This window comes from Nicotiana tomentosiformis, chromosome 5, assembly GCF_000390325.3.
Source record: "Nicotiana tomentosiformis chromosome 5, ASM39032v3, whole genome shotgun sequence".
In the NCBI taxonomy this organism is placed as follows: domain Eukaryota; kingdom Viridiplantae; phylum Streptophyta; class Magnoliopsida; order Solanales; family Solanaceae; genus Nicotiana; species Nicotiana tomentosiformis.
In genome coordinates this window covers 87,133,902-87,159,379 of record NC_090816.1, presented here as the reverse complement: position 1 = coordinate 87,159,379, position 25,478 = coordinate 87,133,902, and the positions used below count along the sequence as shown (strand labels likewise).

Below are 25,478 nucleotides of genomic sequence, written 5' to 3'. Positions count from 1 at the left end.
CATGATCTACGGCTTATTTGCTCATCATCTTCATTATTATTGTTATCATGACCATTGTTTTTGTTGGCGTTCTTGTTGTTTCACTATTGTTATTATATTATTTTTTACTCTTTTGATTTTTTTTCCTTACTGCAGTCAATAGAAAATAATGAAAGAGCAAGAAATGAGGTTAATGCTCAGCCACAGCCTCCGGCGGAGGACAAGGTGCTTCATCTGTCTTAAATGTTACACTTCCTGATACAAGAGAGTCTATTCAACTGATCAAGCCGAAGTTCTGATTCTGTTTGATTTTGAATATCAGTACTTTGTCCCAAAATGAATAACCGAGTCCAGAGAATGAGCTTGAAACTGTCTAATCATGGGTTGAACATCAACTCAACGTTTTTCCAAAAGTGAAGATTACATTGGCTTATAGCTATGTTAAAGTACTATAGATCTGATTTTTGAAAACTTACCAATATTTAGGGAACATTCAAACATAGGAGTAGATCAAGTGTGATTTCAATACCTTAGTCAATGTCAAAAATTCATTAAGTAGTTGATAATATCTTTATTCATAGTATGGTTTGGGAGATTACCTTTTTATCCCTTATATTATTCGTTTTTTTATTAGATTTGAACTTCTCTCAAAAAAATCTTTCTGTTGAAGGTCTACAAGTTTATTCGTTTAAATTATGGAATTGGAGAGATATGATCTTCAGTGCTTCTTTACTGTGTTTTGTGGTTCCCAATAATTTCTTGCCTTTACTTTTGATCTATGTTGCTCGGACTCGGGCGCGGGTATTCGATACGGGTGTGTGGATCTAGAGGTCGGATTCTTCATCACATAAATTTTAGGATTCGGGGGTAATGGATCCGAGTGCGGATACGGGTGCTAGGATATGGCCAATAAATATATATTAGGTCTTTTGAGACAACTTCTTTTTATGATTTTAACAACTGCACTTCTACGACATTAATATTGTTGAATAGTGTGTTTACCTTTACCTAACCAAAATAAAAAAAAATGTTGAATAGTATGTTTTATACTTGAGAAAAAAGGAAGAATATGATGAAAATCTTAAATTTGATAACAAACTTCTGAAGCAACAGAATGTACTGAAATAGAGAAAAGAAATAAACGAGGAAAGCAAAAAGTGTGCTAGATATAGTAACCGTATGGAATTCAGAAATCTTGCTTTAAATTACCACTCAATATGATTGGAGGCCCTCCTACTTTTGTTGCTTTTAATGTTTCAATCCATTGTAGGAGTTTTATGTTACTTGATTTTGAAGGTAAAACTAGATTTCTAAATACTGTGTCGTGTTACTGTCAGAAAGACAGTTTGTTTGCACGGCTGCCTGCATATGCGGAAAAGGAAATTTGTTTGCACGGCTGCCTGCATATATTTAAAATAAATGTAAGTCACGTCATGAATGTTATTTAAAGTCCATTACTTTTCAGGTGAAGTTAGGGGAGCCTGGATACAAGGAAAGGTACTATTCCGAGAAATTTGGTGTATCAACTGCAGAGGGTATTGATGAAGTCAGACAAGATGTAGTAAGTTCCATCATAGAATGTTGTTAAACTCTTATTACCCTCTCATAATTTACTCATTATATCAAGTGGTTTTCTTGCCTCTACATCTGGGTAGTGCTCCCTCTGTTTCATTTTATTAAAATGGCGGTGTCTTGGTTGAGCACAGAGTTTAAGAAAGAAAGTGTACACTGTACAAGATACATACCAAAAGTACCTTAAAACATACAGTTTTAAACATGCCATGATATTTCTATGGCGATAAGAGCATGACATTAAGGGTAAGATGGGAAGTATAAATATAAGAGCTTTAAATATAGAAATGTGTCATTCTATGAAATAGATTAAAAAGAAAAGAGTGCCATATAAAATGGAACAGAGAGTATTGCTAAGTTTCATTGTGACATATGATCAGTAGAGTGCTGTTGGCTCTAAACTGAAAGACTGTAATAACATATCATAACCTCTGGCCCTTGCTATAAAGGATGCAACAATCAGATGCTGTTTCTAAATTCAAGTTGAAACTATTTTGTGAATATTCAACTTTAGATAAGTGACATCTGGTTTAAAACGTATTGTATGCTATGATGTGCCAGCAGCTTGGTGCTAGACAAGTAAAAGCTATGAAGCTTAGGACAAGGATAGCAACTTTAGTCTTTCCCAATTTATGGATGCACTTTCCTTTTTAGTATATCCCAAAAAGAATGATACCTCTATATTTAGAATTAATTTAACTTTAAACTTCTCATTTTATCCTTAATGAGATGATTTATAGCCACACAAATAGCTATGGCTTGTTTTAGATCATAAGTTTCAAAAGTTTTTCTTTCTTTCTTAAACTCTGTGCCCAGTTAAACAACATCACATAAACTGGAAAGGCGGAGTATTTAGGAGCCACAATTCATCTTGCGGCTCGTTTTGTTCAAATTAAGAAGCAATGATTATAATTGTAATATGCTCATCTGTTCTGATAAGTTGGTCGTTGTGTTCATTCTTTGTTCGAGTTATATTTCTTCTAGAAGTAAAGAGCTAGGTGCCTTTTAGGTTGGATTGTTATACAGTTCTACCTTTCCGGTCCCAGTTTCTTGACCGTGACGGGTTTGTAGTTTAGGAACAAAATGTTTGACAAATTATTAGATTGAACTGGTAGACAAGTGGAAAGAACTAAGTGATTTTTTAAGTTGGAGTTACTCCTTTCGTCTCAAATGCTTTACCCAATGTGATATGCATGGAGTTTAAGCGTGTTTGACTGATTTTTCATTTCTATATTTTTGTACACACACTTACAAGTTGATACTATTATTTGATTCGGTTGTTCGTTCCGGTTACTGTCAACTTCTGTTGATCTTTGAACCCATAGACTCTAATTCCTGTATCCGCGTCTGACGGATTGTATATGTTAGTTTCTCATATAAATGAAATTGTTTTCCTTATGATAAATAAATAAACAAAATTGAAATAAATAAGATACTTCTGCTCATATTTATGCATAAATTAGATATAGCTTCAAAAGCCATCAATACAACTTTAAGACATATTTGCCCTTACTCAATTTAAGAAAAAAGGACACATGTGCCTTTCCTTCAACCGTATAAAGTATTTAGGTATCATCTGCATATAACAAGTGGTTATGATCACAAGTCCTGCTGTCATTTTCCACCTTGAAGCCACTAATCTAGCTCAACTTTACTGCTCTCACCAACATTTATTCAATCTTTCCATCATCAAGATGAAATAGAGAGGCGACGGAGGATCTCTCTGTCAAAGTCAGGTTTGTGAAGTAAAGAAACCTATTGGGCTCCCATTGAATAAAATGGAAAAATTAGGAGGTGGACATACAATACCTTGTCCAGGTGATCCATCTTTCATTGGGCCCATGTTGTTGTATATGTTAAGTAAAAGATTCCAGTTTATATGATAGTAGACCTTATCCAGTGTCCAGCTTGCATAAAACTCCTGCCTTCCCTTCTCTCCCCCTCATCTGGTATCTCATTTGCTATTAGGGGGACATCAGTAATCTGCTTCTTTTATGAATACATGCGGTGACTTAGAATAAGGTTTTTCTTAACCTTCTTCCTTCTTTCTTTGAACAACTTAGACACAATCTTATATACACTTTCGACGAAGCTCATTGGACTGTCCCCTAGTGGACCTCTTTATTGGAAATGGTTGATAGTTTTTAGTACATCTGCTCTGATGATATCAGAATATCTTTGGTAGAATGCTGTTGTGTACCCATTTGGCACAGGTGCTTTTTTAGGTGAACAGACGGTGATAGCATTCAGCCATTCACTACCTTCTTATTGTGAACAAGGTCTAAGCGGCCACACCTTTTTGTCACTTGTTTATTGGAAGACTGTCATCCACATATCTTGGCCTCCAACTCTCAGTTTCTATGAACAGAGAAGTGTAAAATCTCAAATTACAGAGTTGACAGCTCAGTCTTTAGCCATCTTCCTATTGATCAATGCAGTTCTTCTTCTTCACATCAGCCATCCTCTGGGAGAAACTATGTTCCTATCTCCATATTTTAGCCACACACCTCTTGATCTTTTTCTGAAAGATGTTTCCTCAGCTTTGGTTAAAGAAAAAATCTCCTCAAATATACCAATTGATCCGTGTTAACCAATTTCTTTTTGATCTGTCTTTCTCTTTCCTAATCTCCAGAAAACAGTTTCATTCACGTCCTTCATTAACTTGTGAAGGATAACTTGGATGTTAATAGGTCTACTCATCTGAAGAATGAGGGCCAAAAAAAACTGCAATAACTGCACGAACAGACCTATGTGGTTTGAGTGGAATTTGGAGGAAATGATTTCTTAAATGTTTTTTCATGTTATAGAAGTTTGGAATGTAATTTTGAGTAGGTTGTAGATAACTTCTACATATATTCAGAGATTAGCATGATATTACCATATCTATGAAGACATGGGTGATTAGTTTCATTGCTTCGGCTGCGCTGTATGCCTGTAACTGCCTGCCTCTGGTGATTACAGTGGTAGTGGATAGTTTATAAATACTACCAAGTTCTGTTCCCAATATCAGAAACTGTAGTGAAACTGAAGTCCCATGCATCCATTTTATCACAGATACCATCATATGACAATCAATTCACATCTTGCACTGCTTTCCTAGATGCCTTAAATGATGGTATTGCATCGTGCTTAACCAAGGATGAAACTATGGGCATACTTGTCACTTCCCTCAACTTATAGAAAAACTTATCTGCTGCCTCAAGCTTCATTAAATAGAGTGAGTACATTATCTGCTGAAAAATCTCATATGGGACAACAAGATGCTGATGATTGTAGGAAGTTCTTGTTTTGAAGTATATTGGATCCTGGTATCTTTTGTGAGAGAAATAGCATGGCAACCTCAGCTGTGCTTACGTCCTTTTCCTTTGTGCACCACTTAAGCTCTAATTGTACTGTTAGATAAAAGGTTCTCAATAGACTTGCATGAGGGTGCATTATATAGAAAATGCAGATTGAACTTGTTACAGTAGTATGGGGAACATAGGTGCAAGAAGTTTCTCTTTCCTAGATTTGTATAATTTGGCACTCTCTTGTGCTGAGAGATTCCATTTTCCTCTTTGCGAAATCTGCGACTTTGGGAAATCTGTTTACATGTATTTGCTGTGCTTATTAACGGCCGCCTAGGAGAGATGGGTCTGCAGGGGAAGATCTTTCTTTGAGGGGCAGGCCAACTTCCCTTTTGGCCTGCCTTTCTCTTGCAGTTAACATTATTTTGCATCCTATAGCTAGTAATATGATTGTGAAATTTAGTCTTATTTTCAACTTTTAGATGATAAATCTCAAAATTTCAGGTTCAGAAGTATGTGGAAGGATTGTGTTGGGTTTGCCGGTATTACTACCAAGGTGTTTGCTCGTGGCAATGGTTTGTTGTTTTCCTGGATAAATGAATAGTATATTTGCACTTCATATTTACACATTTCTTGTGAAGTTATTGCTTTATTGAATACTTCGTGGTAGAAAGATGGAGCTTCTTTCTTCATGCAGCGTGCCACATATATAATGTTGATTACTTAGCACTTATCCTTGTAGGGATGTTGTGTATGACTCCTATTGTAATTAGTTGGATTTTCAATTATTCAGATATTCATTCTTTTAACTTTTTATTTATATTTTGATTGGAGGTGAGGGGATAGTGGTTGGAGTTGGGAGAATCTCTTCTTCCTACTTTTTTACCCCTCATCAATTTTGTGTGAGTCACGAGTACAGTGGAACCTGCTTATTGATGTCTAATCTCTAATGCACTGATTAGAAGTTATCGGCTAGTCCCACTTTAACACTAGACACAGAGTTTAAAATTCTAGTTTCACTTAATGAATTATATTAGTGATAGTGGAAAAGATATTAAAGAAATGGTTGAAAGTTAGTTTGGTAGAGAAAACATCACCTCAAATTTTAAAGTTTGTATAACGAAATGACTTTGAATTCTTGAAATTTGTGAAAGTTGTACAGAATAATTTGTTAGTGACATGCTGTCAAACATTTTGGGATGTCTCAAAATGGAAAGTTGTCATATTAATCGGGACAGGGGAGGATCTTAGTTCTTCTAACATCTCTTCGTCCTTCCTAAATTTTAGGTGGCTCAAGTGGCATTGTGCACTTACAATTCGCTTTTTTAATAGGTTTTACCCATATCATTATGCTCCATTTGCTTCTGACCTCAAAGGTCTGGCGGACTTGGAAATTACTTTTTTCCCAGGGGAACCATTTAAGCCCTTTGATCAGCTAATGGGTGTTCTGCCAGCTGCAAGGTTATCTTTAAGTTGTTCATACTCCATATTGAAAGATTTGCCAAAGGAAGCATCTTTTATCCAGAGCTGGTGATTCCTCTACATTAGTGGTTGTTTATGTTTCTCTTTCCCCCCCCCTCTTTACCTGTCCTGCAGTGCAAATGCTCTTCCTGAAAAGTACAGGATGCTAATGATGGATCCATCATCACCAATTTCTGATTTTTACCCAACAGGTGTCATGTCAACATTTTACTGCAGTTCAGTTTACTATATATCTCTTCTTGTTCAGAAGTCCATCATTCACCATAAATTCTTTTGTTCCTTCAGATTTTGAACTTGACATGAATGGAAAGCGTTTTGCATGGCAGGTATTTTTACTGCAATATTCGAATGTCTAGTGGTTTTCTGATATGATTTTAGCTGTTTACTTATTTGAGAGCTTGATATCTGTGGACTAATTGTGATTTCCTCTGTAAAACAGGCAGTTGTAAAATTGCCGTTCATCGACGAGAAGAAGTTACTTGCTGAAACTAAGAAGCTTGAAGACACATTATCGGTATGAAAGATAAGATTATTTTTAGACCGTTTACCATCTTGGCTCTTGTTGTTAATAGAATCTATTATAAAGATGGTGAACTTGATTTCCTCAAATGTCAAAAGAGAGCACTTAACTACTACTTCTTTTACCATCTTCATGTTATGTTACATCCAATTTGGTTTCTAATGCTCTGCTATCCTTGTTGTCGGTATCTTTGTCATGAGACACGTGCAGTTCTAGTGGGCTTGATTGGTGAATTGTTGCATTGGGACTTAGATTTTATTAGTTAGGAAATTACATCCCATTAAAGAAGTAGGCTGCTTAGGTCATAGATGTGCTCGACTTTGCTCAGTTTGAGATGTCATTGACAACAACAACAATAACAACGACCCAGTGAAATCCCACTAGTGGGGTCTGGGGAGGGTAGTGTGTACGCAGACCTTACCCTTACCCCTACCCCGAGAGAGTAGAGAGGCTGTTTCCGAAAGACCCTCGCTCAAGAAGACGAAAAGAGACAATATCAGTATCACCAATAGAAACCATAGGAAAAATAACATCATGGAAATGAGAAAGTAGTTGCAAAGCAAACGCGATAGACAGTGCATAGACCCGGCACTATGGTAAACAAAGGAGTAGTAAGACACAACAATGCCACTAGCTGACATCGACAAAAACCCTACCAAACTAGCCTCACAATGGTACGAAGTAAGGGAGACTCAACTACCTCCTAACATACAACCTTAATACTCGACCTCCACAAGATAGATGTTGTGAGAAAGCACGGGAGAAAATATGTTATTGATATTGGATGATAAATACAATACAAGAGGTCCCTATTTATAGCTATACACTACAAGGAGATATTACTCCTCTTCCAATGTGGGACAAGACTACACTATACATATCTATAAACTAACACTCCCCCTTAAGCCGGTGCATACACATCATATGTACCGAGCTTGTTACACATGTAACTAATATGAGAACTAGTAAGAGACTTAGTGAAAATATCTGCTAGTTGATCATTTGACTTTACAAACTTTGTAACAATATCTCCTGAAAGTATTTTTTCTCTGACAAAGTGATAGTCGATCTCAATGTGTTTAGTCCTCTCATGTAACACCGGATTTGACGCAATATGAAGAGCAGCTTGGTTATCACACTCTAGTTCCATCTTGCTGATTTCTCCGAACTTTAACTCCTTGAGTAACTGCTTGACCCAAACTAACTCACACGTCGCCATAGCCATGGCCCGATATTCGGCTTCGACGCTAGATCGAGCAACTACATTCTGTTTCTTGATCTTCCACGAGACCAAATTACCTCATACTAGAACACAATATCCAGACGTAGAACGTCTATCAAAAGGTGATCCTGCCCAATCAGCATCTGTGTACCCAACAATTTGCTCGTGGCCTCGATCCTCGAATAGTAATCCTTTGCCTGGAGCTAACTTTATATACCGAAGAATGCGAACAATTGCATCCCAGTGACTATCACAGGGAGAATCCATAAACTGACTTACAACACTCACCGGAAAAGAAATGTCAGGTCTAGTCACTGTGAGGTAATTCAATTTGCCAACCAACCTCTTATATCTCGTAGGGTCTCTAAGAGGCTCCCCCTGTCCAGGCAGAAGCTTATCATTCAGATCCATAGGAGAGTCAATAGGTCTGCAACCCATCATTCCAGTCTCCTCAAGAATGTCTAAGGCATACTTCCGTTGTGAAATAACAATACCTGAGCTAGACTGAGCGACCTCAATACCTAGAAAATACTTCAATCTGCCCAGATCCTTAGTCTGGAAGTGCTGAAAGAGAAGTTTTTTCAGATTAGTAATACATTCCTGATCATTACCAGTAATAACAATATCATCAACATAAACCACTAGATAAATACACAGAGTAGGAGCAGAATGCCGATAAAACACAGAGTGATCAGCCTCACTACGAGTCATGCCGAATTCCTGAATAATTGTGCTGAACTTACCAAACCAAGCTCGAGGGGACTGTTTCAAACCATATAGTGACCTGCGCAATCTGCACACACAACCATTAAACTCCCCCGAGCAACAAAACCAGGTGGTTGCTCCATATAAACTTTTTCCTCAAGATCACCGTGGAGAAAAACATTCTTAATGTCTAACTGATAAAGAGGCCAATGACGTACAACAGCCATGGACAAAAAGAGACGAACATATTCTACTTTAGCTACGGGAGAGAAAGTATCACTATAATCAAGCCCAAAAATCTGAGTATATCCTTTTGCAACAAGACGAGCCTTAAGCCGATCAACCTGGCCATCCGGGCCGACTTTGACTGCATAAACCCAACGACAACCAACAGTAGACTTACCTGCAGGAAGAGGAACAAGCTCCCAAGTGTCACTCGCATGTAAAGCAGACATCTCGTCAATCATAGCATGTCGCCATCCTGGATGAGATAGTGCCTCACCTGTAGACTTAGGGATAGAAACAGTGGACAAAGAAGATATAAAAGCATAATGTGGTGACGACAGACGATAACTTAAACCGACATAGTGGGGATTAGGATTAAGTGTGGATCGTACACCTTTGCTGAGTGCAATTGGTTGACTAAGAGGAGACAAGTCCGCAGTAGGTGCAGAATCTGATGCGGGGCGTGAATCACCTGGGCCTGATGTTGGATGTGGACGACGATGATAAGTCAAGAGTGGTGGAGCTGCAGAAGGTTGAACTGGATTATGTGGAGGAACTGGAGCTATAGGTGGTGGAGCTACAACCGGAGCTGTAGGTGGTGGAACTGGAGCTATAGGTGGTAGAGCTATAGGTGATGGAGCTACAACTGGAGTTGTAGGTAGTGGAGCTGGAGTGACTGAATCTCCAAAAGATGAAACTGGTAGTACCTCAGAAATATCTAAGTGATGACCTGAACCTGTGAAGTATGATTGAGTTTCAAAGAAGGTAACATCAGCAGACATAAGGTACCGCTGGAGGTCAGGGGAGTAGCATCGATACCCCTTTTGTGTTCTCGAGAAACCCAGAAATATGCACTTAAGAGCACGAGGAGCTAACTTATCTGTTCCTGGAGTAAGGTTATGGACAAAACAAGTGCTTCCAAAGATACGGGGTGGAAGAGAGAACAAAGGTAAGTGGGGAAACATGACAGAGAATGGAACTTGGTTCTGGATAGCTGAAGATGGCATACGATTAATAAGATAGCAAGATGTAAGAACGGCATCCCCCCAATAACGCAACGGAGCATGAGATTGTATGAGTAGGGTACGAGCAGTTTCAATAAGATGTCTATTCTTTCTTTCAGCTAGCCCATTTTGTTGAGATGTGTACGGACAAGATGTTTGATGAATAATCCCATGAGATTTCATAAACTGCTGAAATGGGGAAGACAAATACTCTCGGGCATTATCACTACGAAATGTGCGAATAGAAATTCCAAATTGATTTTGAATTTCAGCGTGAAAGGTCTGGAAAATAGAAAACAGCTCAGATCGATTTTTTATCAAAAATATCCAAGTGCACCTGGAATAATCATCAATGAAACTGACAAAGTAGCGGAATCCTAAGGTGGAACTGACCCGACTAGGACCCCAAACATCTGAATGGACTAAAGTAAAAGGTGACTCTGCTCGATTATCAAGACGCCGAGGGAAATGGGAGCGGGTATGCTTACCGAGCTGACATGACTCACACTCTTGAGCTGATAAGTGAGATAAACCAGATACCATTTTCTGAAGTTTTGACAAACTGGGATGTCCCAACCGTTTATGTAATAAATCTGGTGAATCAGTAACATGACAAGTTGTAGAAGGAAGACAAGATGTGAGTCCATGTGATTTAGCAAGGATAAGGTAATAAAGTCCGTTTGATTCACGCCCGATACCAATGATCCGTCCCGTACTGCGTTCCTGTATAAAAACATGGTCATCAAGAAATAAAACAGCGCATTTAAGTGATTTGGCTAAGCGACTAACAACTATGAGATTAAAAGGACTATTGGGAACAAAAAAGATTGAATCTAAAGGTAAGGAAGGAAGTGGGCTTGCTTGACCTATTGCAGTTGCCATGGTTTGAGACCCATTGGCCATTGTGACTTTTGGAAGAGATTGAGAATACGAAATAGTAGTGAAAAGAGATTTGTTACCAGAAATATAATCTGATGCACCTGAATCAATGACCCAAGACTCAGAGGATGAAGATTGAGAGAAACAAGTCGCGCTATTACCTGTTTGAACAACAGAAGCTATCTCAGAAGATGTCTGCTTACATGTTTTATACTGAAGGAACTCAATATACTCTGCTAAAGAAACCATCCGACTATTCAAAGCATCGGTTCTCATGTCGCTACAATTTGTAGTAGTAGGGTTAACTTGAAATAGTGGAAATAAGTAACTCCTGTGAGAAAACTGAAGAAATAGCTTGAAAAACACTGTTTACAGCAGGAAAACAGAACAATGTTCTGTGCCGGAAACATTGTTCACGCCGGAAACACTGTAGCTCGCCGGAAAATTTCAAAGTTGTCGGAATTTGTTGTAACCAGGATGGATAGACTCGGAATTCCTTTGCGAGCAAGATGTCCTGAAGAAATATTTTCAAAAAATGGCCAGAAAGGTGGCCGGAACCCTCGCCGGAAAAGTTGTTGCCGGTGCGTGGAGGAGCGTGACGGCTTTTCTGCCGGATAAAATTTCAGGGGTTGGTAGTCGGAGGGTGATCTACCTCGGGGTGGTGTTGGTTTTAGCACAACACCTACAGAAAGTGACTTTCACTTAGACAAGCCTTAGGTCACCGGAAAAATTACACGATGACTAAGTTCTTTCTTCCCGGTTAACGCTGGAATGACGCACATTGATCTTTTCTCACTAATGCTCTGATACCATGTGAGAAGGCACGGGAGAAAATATGTTATTGATATTGGATGATAAATACAATACAAGAGGTCCCTAGTTATAGCTATACACTACAAGGAGATATTACTCCTCTTCCAATGTGGGACAAGACTACACTATACATATCTATAAACTAACAGATGTCATTGAGTTTTAATAAAAAGATGGCTTTTCCTAGATTGTTTCTACCCTTGGTGGAAGGGGATGAAAATATTAAGTTGTCATTATTCCCTTCTACTCAGTTGTTGGCCTATTTCAGTTTTAGATCAGCTTGACCAATTTCAAGAGAGATCAGGCTAATTAAGCGTCAGTGTGTAGACAAAATTTAGAGATTTGGTTTTTGCACTATTTTGAATTTTGATACTTTATCTCCATAATGTAGGAAGAATATTTCCTGTGGTCTCAAGAAAACTAGGAAAGCAGGTAGTGATGAAATATATTTTCTCGCCTTGCGGTGCAATAGATGGAAAATGAATCCTTCTTGTGAGGTGGGCAGAGTAGTTATTTCTTCGTCTTATCTTTATGGAAATTCTTTTTCTACTGCATCAGAAAATCTTCGTCTCCGATCTCTCTAGGCAACACATTTGACTACTAGAGTTGTATACTTTGAGAATGAGTGGAATACCTGAAACAAGAGAAGATAAGTAGAGCACTTTCTGTAGTTGGTAAGTTGGTTAGGATGATGCATTAATAGGTATATTGGAGAAACTTTGGAGCACTTTCTATAGTTGGTTAGGATGAAGTGTCAATAGATATATTTGGAGAACTTACTTTCAGTTTAAGTCATCCATTCTGTGACTCCGACCATATTCAATAGTGATTTTTTGGCAATTGAAATGACACCTAACAGATCCATAATAATCGATAAGAAAAGCACTGCAGTGGATCCATGGTTTATGTGGTGGTGCGCTGGTCATAATAGATCGATGTTCATGCTGGAGCAAGAATTAGCAAGCAAGTTTCCTTCTCTATTTTTCTAAAATGTGCCTACCTATCCCGGTATTTCTACTTATTTTTCTTGGGTTAATTTCACTGAAGGTCATCCAACTTATCATTTATTTCACAAAAGTTACTTATCTATTTTTCATCACTTAAAAGTCACTCAACTTTACCTTTGTAACTTAAAAGTCATTCTAGTTCAAAACCTATAAAAAATTCAATAAAAAATATGACATGACATTACATTTAATTAAAAAATCTAACAATAATGCCACATAAGCTTAAATAGACCATATCTAAGTTAGACCCATTTCTTCCTCAGCCCGATTTGACCTATAACCAAAATGGGTTATTAATATTTGAACAATTAACTGGACTAGCACTTTGATTTTGTGGATAATTTGTAGAAAAAGAAGTCTAAGAAATTTAAGAAAAATTAGGTCTTTTGAATTTATCTTTAAGTTTTGGTTGTACACTTATGGTCAATGACACAATACGTTGTATCTTTCTTTTGTCTAAACTATCGCTATAGGTTGTCTACGATTGCGGTGTGTATTGACAACTTCTACTATGCAATTTCATTGTGGGTATTTCTTATTGAGCAATATTTTTGTCTGTTAGTATTGCTTAATAAGCAATATTTTGACTTTAATGGAATAGTAATTTATGAAAATAGGTTCTTATTAGCTTGTTGTTCTTGTCTGTTAGTGGTACATTTATATGTTATGTGAGATTGATATGATAGTATTTTAACTTCATGAAAAATTATAAAATGATATGAAGGATGCAAAAACTGGTTCTGTGCTAGTTCTTGAAATTATAGGTGGTGACATTAAGGTTATTACGTAACAAATAAAGTGTTAATTTACAGCATGTATATAGTGTAGTATTGTCCTACATTGGTAGAGGAGTAGTATGTCCTTGTATAGTATAACTATAAATAAGGACCTCTTGTGTAGTATTATTCATTCATTCAATATATCAATAACATATTTTCTCCCGTGCCTTCTCACATGGTATCAGAGCAATTGTGAGAGACTTATCGCTGTGCATAAATTCCAGCGATTCCGGGAAAGAGAAATCAGTATTTTTTAAGGTTGTTTTCTATCTGCTTCATTTCTGTCAGTGTTGTGCAAAATCCAACACTACCACAAGAGTCGTCACTGTCCGGCGACCAAACCCCAGTGAACAACTCCGGCAGAAGCAGCCTCACGCGCCACCAGAAGCTCACGCGCCGGCGCGTATGACCACTTCCGGCCATTTTTTGAAAATCTTCCTTCAGAACAGTTGGGTCGCCTGGTAATTCCGATCCTACCCCTACTGCTTTCATTTCATTCCGACAACTTTGAGTTTTTTCCGGTAGCTACAGTACTATTCCGACAGCTACAGTACTATTCCGACAGCTACAGTAGATTCCGGCAGCTACAGTATTTCAATATTCTGTTTCTGTGTTTCCGTACACTATTTCAGTGGATTACAGTTGATTCTTTCTCCTATTTGGTAATAATTTGCAACAATGTCTTTGGGATTTGATGCTTTTGGGTCTAGAAACATGAGTTCTGGAAACTCTAGTGCTATTATTACCTCGGAACCTTTAATGGGAGGTTCAAACTACTTAGCTTGGGCTTCATCTGTCGAGTTATGGTGTAGAGGTCAAGGTGTTCAAGATCATCTAATCAAACAGTCTAGCGATGGAGATGAAAAGGCAATAGCACTTTGGGCAAAAATCGATGCTCAGTTATGTAGCATCTTGTGGCGATCTATTGATTCCAAGTTGATGCCCTTGTTTCGTCCATTCCAGACATGTTATTTGGTTTGGGCAAAGGCACGCACCTTATACACTAATGACATATCTCGCTTCTATGATGTGATATCACGGATGACAAACTTAAAGAAGCAGGAATTGGATATGTCTACTTACTTGGGTCAAGTACATGCAGTCATGGAGGAATTTGAGAAGTTGATGCCAGTTTCGGCTAGTGTGGAAAAACAACAAGAGCAGCGACAGAAGATGTTTCTCGTTCTTACCCTCGCTGGACTTCCTAATGATCTTGATTCGGTACGCGACCAGATTTTGGCTAGTCCGTCTGTCCCGACAGTTGATGAATTATTCTCTCGATTACTCCGCCTTGCTGCAGCACCAAGTCCACCAGTGAGCTCATCACAGATACTTGATTCCTCTGTTCTTGCATCCCAGACAATGGATGTTCGGGCATCTCAAACTATGGAGCATAGACGAGGAGGAGGTCGTTTTGGAAGATCTAGACCCAAGTGTTCTTATTGTCACAAACTTGGACACACTCGTGAAATGTGTTATTCCTTACATGGTCGTCCACCCAAAAATGCTTACATTGCTCAGACCGAGACTCCAGGTAACCAAGGATTTTCTTTATCTAAAGAAGAATATAATGAGCTCCTTCAGTATCGAGCAAGTAAGCAGACATCTCCACAAGTAGCCTCAGTTGCTCAGACTGATACTTCTGTTTCTGGTAATTCTTTTGCTTGTGTTTCCCAATCTAGCACTCTTGGCCCATGGGTCATGGACTCCGGCGCTTCTGATCACATCTCTGGTAATATATCACTTTTGTCAAATATTGTATATTCACAGTCTCTTCCCACTGTTACTTTAGCCAATGGATGTCAAACTAAGGCAAAAGGAGTTGGACAAGCTAATCCCTTGTCTTCTATCACCCTAGATTCCGTTCTTTATGTCCCTGGCTGTCCTTTTAGTCTTGCATCTGTTAGTCGTTTGACTCGTGCCCTCCATTGTGGTATATACTTTATTGACGATTCTTTTATTATGCAGGACCACAGTACGGGACAGACAATTGGTACAGGACGTGAATCAGAAGGCCTTTACTACCTTAACTCACTCAGTCCTTCCACAACATGTCTAGTTATAGATCCTCCAGATCTAATCCACAGACGTTTAGGACATCCGAGTTTATCCTAACTTCAGAAAATGGTGCCTAGTTTATCTAGTTTGTCTACATTAGATTGTGAGTCGTGTCAACTTGGGAAACATACCCGAGCCTCCTTTTCGCGTAGTGTTGAGTGTCATGCAGAGTCTGTCTTCTCCTTAGTTCTTCTGATATATGGGGTCCTAGTAGAGTCAGTTCATCCTTGGGATTTCGTTACTTTGTCAGTTTTATTGATGATTATTCAAGATGTACTTGGCTTTTCTTAATGAAAGATCGTTCTGAGTTATTTTCTATATTCCAGAATTTCTGTGCTGAAATCAAAAACCAATTTGGTGTTTCTATTCGCATTTTTCGCAGTGATAATGCCTTAGAATATTTATCTTCTCAATTTCAGCAATTTATGACTTCTCAGGGAATTATTCATCAGACATCTTGTCCTTATACCCCTCAGCAAAATGGGGTTGCTGAGAGAAAGAATAGGCACCTTATTGAGACTGCTCGCACACTTCTAATTGAATCTCGTGTTCTGTTGCGTTTTTGGGGCGATGCAGTTCTCACAGCTTGTTATTTGATTAATCGGATGCCTTCATCTCCCATCAAGAATCAGATTCCGCATTCAGTATTGTTTCCCCAGTCACCCTTATACTCTCTTCCACCTCGTGTTTTTGGGAGCACGTGTTTTGTTCATAACTTAGCCCCTGGGAAAGATAAGTTAGCTCCCCGTGCTCTCAAGTGTGTCTTCCTTGGTTATTCTCGTGTTCAGAAGGGATATCGTTGTTATTCTCCAGATCTTCGTAGGTACCTTATGTCAGCTGACGTCACATTTTTTGAGTCTAAACCTTTCTTTACCTCTGCTGACCACCATGATATATCTGAGGTCTTACCTATACCGACCTTTGAGGAGTTTACTATAGCTCCTCCTCCACCTTCGACCACAGAGTTTTCATCCATACCAACCGTTGAGGAGTCTAGTGTTGTTCCCCCTAGTTCCCCGGCCACAGGAACACCACTCTTGACTTATCATCGTCGTTTGCGTCCTCCATCAGGCCCAACTGGTTCTCGTCCTGCACCTGACCCTGCTCCTGCTGCGGACCCTGCTCCTAGTACACCGATTGCACTTCGGAAAGGTATAAGGACCACACTTAACCCTAATCCTCATTATGTCGGTTTGAGCTATCATCGTCTGTCATCTCCCCATTATATTTTTATATCTTTTTTGTCCTCAGTTTCCATCCCTAAGTCTACAGGTGAAGCGTTGTCTCATCCAGGATGGCGCCATGCTATGAGTGACGAGATGTCTGCTTTACATACAAGTGGTACTTGGGAGCTTGTTCCTCTTCCCTCAGGTAAATCTACTGTTGGTTGTCGTTGGGTTTATGCAGTCAAAGTTGGTCCCGATGGACAGATTGATCGACTTAAGGCCCGTCTTGTTGCCAAAGGATATACTCAGATATTTGGGCTCGATTACAGTGATACCTTCTCTCCCGTGGCTAAAGTGGCTTCAGTCCGCCTTTTTCTATCCATGGCTGCGGTTCGTCATTGGCCCCTCTATCAGCTGGACATTAAAAATGCCTTTCTTCACGGTGATCTTGAGGATGAGGTTTATATGGAGCAACCACCTGGTTTTGTTGCTCAGGGGGAGTCTCGTGGCCTTGTATGTCGCTTGCGTCGGTCACTTTATGGTCTAAAGCAGTCTCCTCGAGCCTGGTTTGGTAAGTTCAGCACGGTTATCCAGGAGTTTGGCATGATTCGTAGTGAAGCTGATCACTCTGTGTTTTATCGGCACTCTGCTTCAAGTCTCTGTATTTATCTGGTAGTCTATGTTGATGATATTGTTATTACTGGCAATGATCAGGATGGTATTACCAACCTGAAACAGCATCTCTTCCAGCACTTCCAAACTAAGGATCTAGGCAGATTGAAGTACTTTCTGGGTATTGAGGTTGCCCAGTCTAGCTCAGGTATTGTTATTTCTCAAAGAAAATATGCTTTAGACATTCTTGAGGAGACGGGGATGATAGGTTGCAGACCTGTTGACACTCCGATGGATCCGAATTCTAAACTTATGCCAGGACAGGGGGAGCCGCTTAGCGATCCTGCAAGCTATAGGCGGCTGGTTGGAAAATTAAATTATCTCACAGTGACTAGACCCGACATTTCCTATCCTGTGAGTGTGGTAAGTCAGTTTATGAATTCTCCCTGTGATAGTCATTGGGATGCAGTTGTCCGCATTATTCGATATATAAAATCGGCTCCAGGCAAAGGGTTACTCTTTGAGGATCGAGGTCATGAGCAGATCATTGGATACTCAGATGCTGATTGGGCAGGATCACCTTCTGATAGACGTTCTACGTCTGGATATTGTGTTTTAGTAGGAGGAAATTTGGTGTCCTGGAAGAGCAAGAAACAGAATGTAGTTGCTCGGTCTAGTGCAGAAGCAGAATATCGAGCAATGGCTATGGCAACATGTGAGCTAGTCTGGACCAAACAATTGCTCAAGGAGTTGAAATTTGGTGAAATCAGTCGGATGGAACTTGTGTGCGATAATCAAGCTGCCCTTCATATTGCATCAAATCCGGTGTTCCATGAGAGAACTAAACACATTGAGATTGATTGTCACTTCGTCAGAGAAAAGATACTTTCAGGAGAGATTGCTACAAAGTTTGTGAGGTCAAATGATCAACTTGCAGATATTTTACCAAGTCTCTCACTGGTCCTCGTATTAGTTATATATGTAACAAGCTCGGTACATATGATTTGTATGCACCGGCTTGAGGGGGAGTGTTAATTTACAGCATGTATATAGTGTAGTATTGTCCCACATTGGTAGAGGAGTAGTATGTCCTTGTATAGTATAACTATAAATAAGGACCTCTTGTGTAGTATTATTCATTCATTCAATATATCAATAACATATTTTCTCCCGTGCCTTCTCACATAAAGTAAGATATTTTTAGCATAAAATAATTGTTCTCTTCTTTTCCTTCTAATGTTCAAAATATTAAAACCCATTTGGGTTATGGGTCAAATTAAATTGTGGATGAAATGGGTGTAAATTGGGTATGGTCCATCTAAGCTTATGTGACACTATAATTAGATTTTTTAATTAAATTTAATGCCATATCATATTTTTATAGGATATTTTATAGGTTTTGAACTAGAATGACTTTTAAGTTACAAAAGTAAAGTTGAGTGACTTTTGTGAAATAAATGATAAGTTGGATGACTATCAGTGAAATTAACCCATTTTTCTTTCAGTGACTTCATTTTGCAACATCTAACCAAGTTATAAAATTTCAAGGCATTAGTTTGTGAGGTTCGTTAATTGGAATCTGATCTGCTGCAATCTCCCTAGTGATAGACTAAGTTACATGAAAACCGACAGTAGCTTCATGTCAGACCTCAAGACATGAAACTTTTTAAATTCGAGGGACATAACTCGAACAAGACAAAAACAATAAACAGATATGTAAAAGGAAGAAAGTCGATAGCTGTGAAGTAAAAATCTTTTTTGTACTCTGCTAGATTGTAGTTCCAATGCTAAAAAAATAGGCTGAGCTTGTTCAAATGAAAATAAAGATTAACAAAGTACCCTAAAGAGTCCCAACCTCTAAGATAAACATGAAACAGAATGCTAAATGCCTATTGAAGTCTATAGTAAGTAATATGAATGATCCTGTAATTGGACTTCAGGTACCTCGTTGTAAATATTGATCATCCACACCTGGCTGTTTCCCTCTGTCCTAGATGAATAGGAGACACCTGTGCAACGACCTAACAAAGCCCAAGATCAGATTAAAAACTGGTAACAAACTTGAAAACTAAATAGAAGATTGCTAAGCACTCTAGTGTCCAAGGGAGACAAATGAATGTCTCAAAAGGTGCATATATATATATATATATATATATATATATATATATATATATCTTAAAACAAAAAGTTAAAAAAGAAGGAAGAAAAAGGACACAGTCAGCTTTTTCATTGACTCATGTTCCAGTCCTATTGATTGTCTCTTCTTGGATTACAGTATGACAGATATACGCAGCATTAGGTTTGGTGTATGTGCTTCCTAGGTAGTAGAGGCAGCAGCGAGTGGTCTGGAAGAGGCTTTTAACAGGAGATATATTCTGATGGAGTTTCCATGTTGATGCCAACAGCCAAGTTGCTGCGCAATGTAGTCCCTTGCCATCTTTTGATGGTCTTTCCAGTCTTCCTTGCTTAAGATATTATGTAGTGAGTTTCTTATTTATGGGGAAAAGACACCTCCCATTTGGATAGAGATGATATACCTTTATAATGTCTTAGTCAACTATAGCATGTTAAATATCTGTATCAGTTTTACTAAAACTTGAAAAAAGTAATATTTAACTTGCTTCTTTCAGTTAAATATTATTATTTGTCAAGGAACTATCAACAATCTCGATCAGATGAAGCCATAATAGTTATGAAAAAAATATAAAATGTTAATTTGACTCTCAAGGTAAGTTGCTCGGTCTCTTCACTTTCGGTGCCGCACCACTGTCGACACAACATGTTTGTGGATCCGTATCGGATCTTATTAACTGATTTTGGGTACTTTGACCAAAATCGACGGAGAAATTCGAGACATATACAATGATTTTTGAAATCAAAACAAAAGCTATGGTGAAATTGAAGAAATGAACTTTTTTCGTCAACAGAGAGCCGCTCGATAAAGGAAGTCGGCTTTGGGAAAAAATAGCACGGCCCGCCCGTCTGCTGCTAGGTCCGTAAATGGCGGCGGGCGAGGGCGCCGCTATGCCCCTTAATGAATCGAATAGTCTTTCGACCTTCGTTTGATTCCATGGTCGACATAGATCTCAGGAGACCCGTCCACTATTACTACGAAAAGAGCTGGAAGCCCTCGCCTTCGACTATATACTGAAAAGGCCGCCATGAAGGGACATCACGACTATCCTTTCTGGGAATATCAGGCTTTATATAATCCTGATCAGTAATCAGTATATTTTAATATTCTGGATCCCTATGTGCTTTTTTTTTGTCATACTAGCGGCGACAGATCTATTAGTATTCACCATTTTGCTACTATATAACAAGGCCCAAGTTACATCGGGCTCTTTCTATTTTGAAATGTTTCATATGTCTTTATTGCTTGGTAAGTTTTATTGACTTCAAAAAGTCAATTTTTTCTTTTTCTCGGGTCGACTTCATACATTCTATTACTTATAGAAATAGTCATACCAATCTTCTCGGTAAAGAAGAACTCGTTGAAAAGAGGCCTTTCAGTTCATTCAAAGGCACTAGGGACGAGCCATTATTACAGACGGTCTGATTCTTCTGGAGTTCGCTCGTATCGAATTGTCCAAAAGCTCATGACCCCTCGATTCCCGAGAAACTCGGTGATCTTGAAGTTTTTCGAAGCCTGGTTAGGGGGGCATGGGTTTATGAAGGCTAGGCTAGGCTTGGTAATATCCAAAACAAATGAAAAGAGATCGGGGTCGATAGGTGGCAGTTGGCAAGGAACATGATTCCCCCCCCCCCCCCGAAAAAAATATTTGAGGGCGAAGCTGCGGTTGAACTCTTATTCTGGAAATAAGTCGGGGCCCTTTTACCAAGTCTATTAGATAGGAGATGATAGAGGGCCAACTATCGTTGCCTTGCACAAGACGGTGCCCTTTCACTTTGAGTTCCTTCCTTCGTAGTCAAATCTGATGATACGCTTCTTGAACCCTTCTAAGCAATTAGAAGAGCGCGGAGTTGGACCTCTCTCAAATAGATGGATCTGGGATTGATTATGTCAGTCCTTTTCCTTTTCTCCTTTTCATATTCTCCTCTTGATCAATATTTTCTCCTTCTCGGAATATCTTGTACGTTTTCCACGTGATGTCTCATAATTTAGACTTTTGTATAACTCTATTTTTGGATATTTGAATTATTTTTAGTCGATTCCTCACACCCATTTTCGTACCTTGATTCATACCCGCGAATCTCAAAATTTAAATCATGAAGGATTTGACCGCTAGATCCGCACCCGTAGAAGACACCCGCACCCGAGTTCGAACAACTTAGCTCTACAACAACAACATCAATAGACCCGGTGTAACCTCACAAGTGGGAAATATTCTATATAAAGTGGAGGTGTATTTTTAGCGTCTGCTGCTTGTTCAATTGCATCCAGTTATCTAGCTTCCCCATGTGCCATTGAAATCATTACTGCAGAATAATGTGGGTTTCATCGTGGCAATCTCTGATCGTCTCAGTTAATTCACTGATGTAGTATTTATATTTTATGCACCTACCCTAAATAGCTGCTCAAAGCTGTGATTTTTGTTATATCAAACATTCAGAGGATTTTTCATGGCAGTTTAGAGCGCTCAGGAGTATCCATGCCCATTTTTCGTTGACTTGGAGCTTAACTGCAAAAAGATCCTGGAAGATGGGGTATTATTTATAATGCATATTAGAGTTCTTGTCTCATTCTCATTTTGTATTTTTGCAGGAAGAGGAGCAACTCAGGAACAGTGTAATGTTCGATTTGCTCTATGTTCATCATCACCATACTTTTGCTCCATATATCATGTCGTACTATCATCACAATGATAAGGTGCCCCCAGGGAAACAAAGGCCATGGCTAATTGATGCAAATCTGAGGTCGGTCATCTGGTCTACTGCTGTAAATTTTCAAGTTTCTTTTTTTTTTTTTGGTCGTTTTTTTGCTGGTTCCTCGAGCATTCTTCTATTCCCTTTTTCACAGTGGTGGAATGAATGGATTCATTTGGTTATCTGAGAGGAATGGCCAGAGAGATAGGGTTTGTTCCCCACTCAATGGATTGGAAGATATTTCAAATAATAAGATTTTGTGAGTTCTGTTCTGGCAATTCCAGACCTCTAACCTTTTTTCAAATTGTGATTATGACATTTAAAATATTTCAACTGCTTGAGAAAGTACCTCTTCTTATCTTTTCTCTTGTGTGGACAGAAATATTACCTTTCTGAATCCAGTACCTCATAAGCATATTCCGAAGCCTCCAGAAGGAGTATTTATGCCCAAAAAGGTTTGTAAAGAATCCGTAATTTGCTTAGTTGCGGTTGTACATTTGGAGCATTCTGAAACAATAATACCTAAGTCATAAAATTTACTTAACCATTATGTTCTTGAGCATAGATAATCTAGCAGGAACATATATTGTAATTTTTCACTTTCTTTTATGTGAATGCGTGTGGATTCAAATAAGTAGGTTCCAATTCTAGTCTTATTTAGTCAGTGTTATTATTTAGGTGGTTTTTCCTGCAGTTGATAGAATACGCCCAACCCACTTTTTTACTTTAAAAAAGTGCCTATTCTTTCGAGCTTTTCCTGATCTAGGGGAGCTTGAATTTAATTAATTCTAATATTTATTCAATATCAGTAGTTTCCGCTGAGAGTTAATCTGCAGTTCATTTTTTCTTGTATTTTGAGGCACATGGCTTCGGTCTGCTACATTGCTTTTGCAGTTTGTGGTCTAGTGTGGTTGAGTGTGCTGCATTGCTGCTTTTAGGAAAATTGTGAGTGAAGCTATTGTAATTTGTACTGCAGATTTTGAGAGCTGTTGATATAAAACCTTTCCCTGTATTATGGCATGAAGATCATGGTACCCGGCGTCAGCTAGGCAAAGATAGGTAACATCTGATCTCGTTTTGCTGTGTCTTGTGGTATTTGCGTCTTTTCTTTTCACAATATTAAACCTGCAACAAGTGTTAACAGTAATCCTGCTTTTTGTGAGTAATGAGCTTGTGAATGTAATTTCTTCTTGCAAGTAATCAACTGATAATATGAATGTTTTCGGTCTTGTGTGTTATGCAGGGGTCCAGTACCTGGGGCAATAGCAGGGCCTTCCCTGGGAGAAGCAGCACATCGGTTGCTTAAGAACACATTGAATATCAAACCCGGTGGAACAAATTCTGGAGTATTGGAGCAATCATATCCTCGAAATTTCCCCGGCAACCATGTTCTGAATAGGCCAAGGCCAGCTGGACCGTCTGGCTATGAAGGTGGATTTTATGATCAAATGAGTTATAGGAATTTTTCTCCCAATCACCGGCCACGATTTCCAGGACCAGTTGGCCGCGCAAATGGTTTTTTTGAGGATCCTTCTTATTTATCTAGCAATTTTATGCATCGTGGTGCATCTGGAAATCCCAGATATGCTCTATCCCCTTATGAGTTGCAAAGTCCTAGGCAAAATTTCAGGATGCAAGACAGGCATTCATATCAAGATCAGTATCATAGCATGAGGAATGAAATGTCTGTGTTGACAATTGAAAGTGGTTCAAGAACGAGGCCTTATTCAGCTGTGCCAAGGATGCCAAATTCAGGACAACTTTCTAACGTCCGCCCACTGCCATTCACACAAAGTGTGGGTCCACTTCCTTCACCCCCGCCGCAGTGGATTAATAAACCTGCAAGGGGAACTACATCAATGCACTTAAAGCATCAAGAAACTTTAAAAGGGCCGGGGTGCGAGAAGCAAGTCAAGCAGGTTTACCAAATCAAAAGCCGGCCAACTCAGAGTCCCCAAGAAACAGGAACACAACATTGATGTTTGAATTGTTTTGAGCTTTGCTTTTCCCGTTGATAGTCAATCTCCATAGACGTAGTGAAGGATATCCGGATCCTACCATGAAGGATTCTTCTCGTCTCTTTCTTTTATCATTATAGATGGATGGAGCCATTTTATGTTCAATTGTAGCAAATATGGTGGAGTTCGTTTCACAGTCCCCATGTATGATAGGCCAGTTTGAGCTCTGGCAAGTATGTTGTACCCAAATGAATGACAATTTTTCTTGTTGACTGAATTGGCAGAACAAATCCTGCAGAGGTATAGTAGGATACACATAATCAGCAAGGTATGAATTTTTTTTTCCCAACCGGATGCCGGCTAAGTTTAGTTGGTTGTAACAATGTTCTGTCTATATGTTTTCTTTTCATATTTCAGCATCGAAAAAGAAATACCATTTCATGTGGTAACATGATTTGTGAATTTGGTTCCGTATGTACTTTTTGTGGTTATTGAATGTTGTGAATTACTATACTTGGCTTCTCGGTGAATTTGGATTGCTGCTGATTATGCATGATCAGTGTTAAGCTATTGTATAAAGTTAATCTTTCTGGAGCAAGGGATCGAGAGGAATAATTTGTTTCCACTCTTTTCCTTTCTAATTATTCTCTTAATGTAACTGAACAGAGTCTTCATAGTCCAACCAAAGCATGCTCTTTCTGATCTTGGTCTCTCTAAAACACTATCCCTGTTTTCTAAAAGCGAAGTTGTTTTTAGTGTTTGGTATGACAAGGAAAATAGTTTCTACCAAAAGAGAAAAAATGACCTGGCTTATGGACATAAGTTATTTTCCTTTATAACTATACCTGCGTACCAGCACTTACTTAACATGACTTGTTCCATTCAATAATTATTACGTACATTATTTCAATCTAATGTCTAAAACCTCACAAAACTTTATTCAATTTGCTGGTATTATTATTAATGTAGTCTTAAAAAATGGTTTTTTCTCACCAATAAAATTGTTTGTCGCTTTTTTGAAGAAAATACTTTTTAAGCAAACATTTTTTTATTGAAAATATTGTTTTCATACCAAATTATGTTTCAAATAATTTTTCAAAATTCTACAAGTTCACTTCATTTTAGAAAATAGTTCAAGATTCTTTTTTTTCCCCAAAGTGTAAGGGATGGAACCGTTCATCTCCGAACAATAGTGGAAGGTTTCTACATCATCATTCTTTATTTGTAAACTTTTTTTTAGTTCCATATTTTTTGTGTTTGCATTTTTAAGTACTTTATCATACGATTGTTTATTAGTTTTTCACTTATGTCTTTGCCTATCACTCCTCTTTTAATATAATATAAATAAATATAATATACTCCTTAAATATAAATTATTTTAAT

The 25,478-nt window shown here is 38.5% G+C and overlaps 1 protein-coding gene across 2 annotated transcripts in view; it reads left to right on the top strand.

Moving 5' to 3' along the window:
• LOC104099464 (5'-3' exoribonuclease 4) overlaps positions 1-24,444 on the top strand; it is a 39,595-nt gene extending 15,151 nt beyond the window's left edge. The window contains exons 12-23 of one of the 2 annotated variants that reach the window (XM_070175057.1): positions 136-204; positions 1,445-1,540; positions 5,343-5,413; positions 6,171-6,299; positions 6,435-6,511; positions 6,606-6,646; positions 6,760-6,834; positions 22,037-22,188; positions 22,292-22,396; positions 22,517-22,592; positions 23,114-23,196; positions 23,381-24,444. In XM_070175057.1, the coding sequence (XP_070031158.1) occupies positions 136-204; positions 1,445-1,540; positions 5,343-5,413; positions 6,171-6,299; positions 6,435-6,511; positions 6,606-6,646; positions 6,760-6,834; positions 22,037-22,188; positions 22,292-22,396; positions 22,517-22,592; positions 23,114-23,196; positions 23,381-24,116 (1,710 nt within the window). In that variant the 3' untranslated portion in view covers positions 24,117-24,444. Of the gene's footprint in view, positions 1-135; positions 205-1,444; positions 1,541-5,342; positions 5,414-6,170; positions 6,300-6,434; positions 6,512-6,605; positions 6,647-6,759; positions 6,835-15,729; positions 19,792-22,036; positions 22,189-22,291; positions 22,397-22,516; positions 22,593-23,113; positions 23,197-23,380 lie in introns of those variants that run through there. The other variant, XR_011407921.1, reaches the window with a different exon arrangement.
• The last annotated feature ends 1,034 nt before the right edge of the window (positions 24,445-25,478 follow it).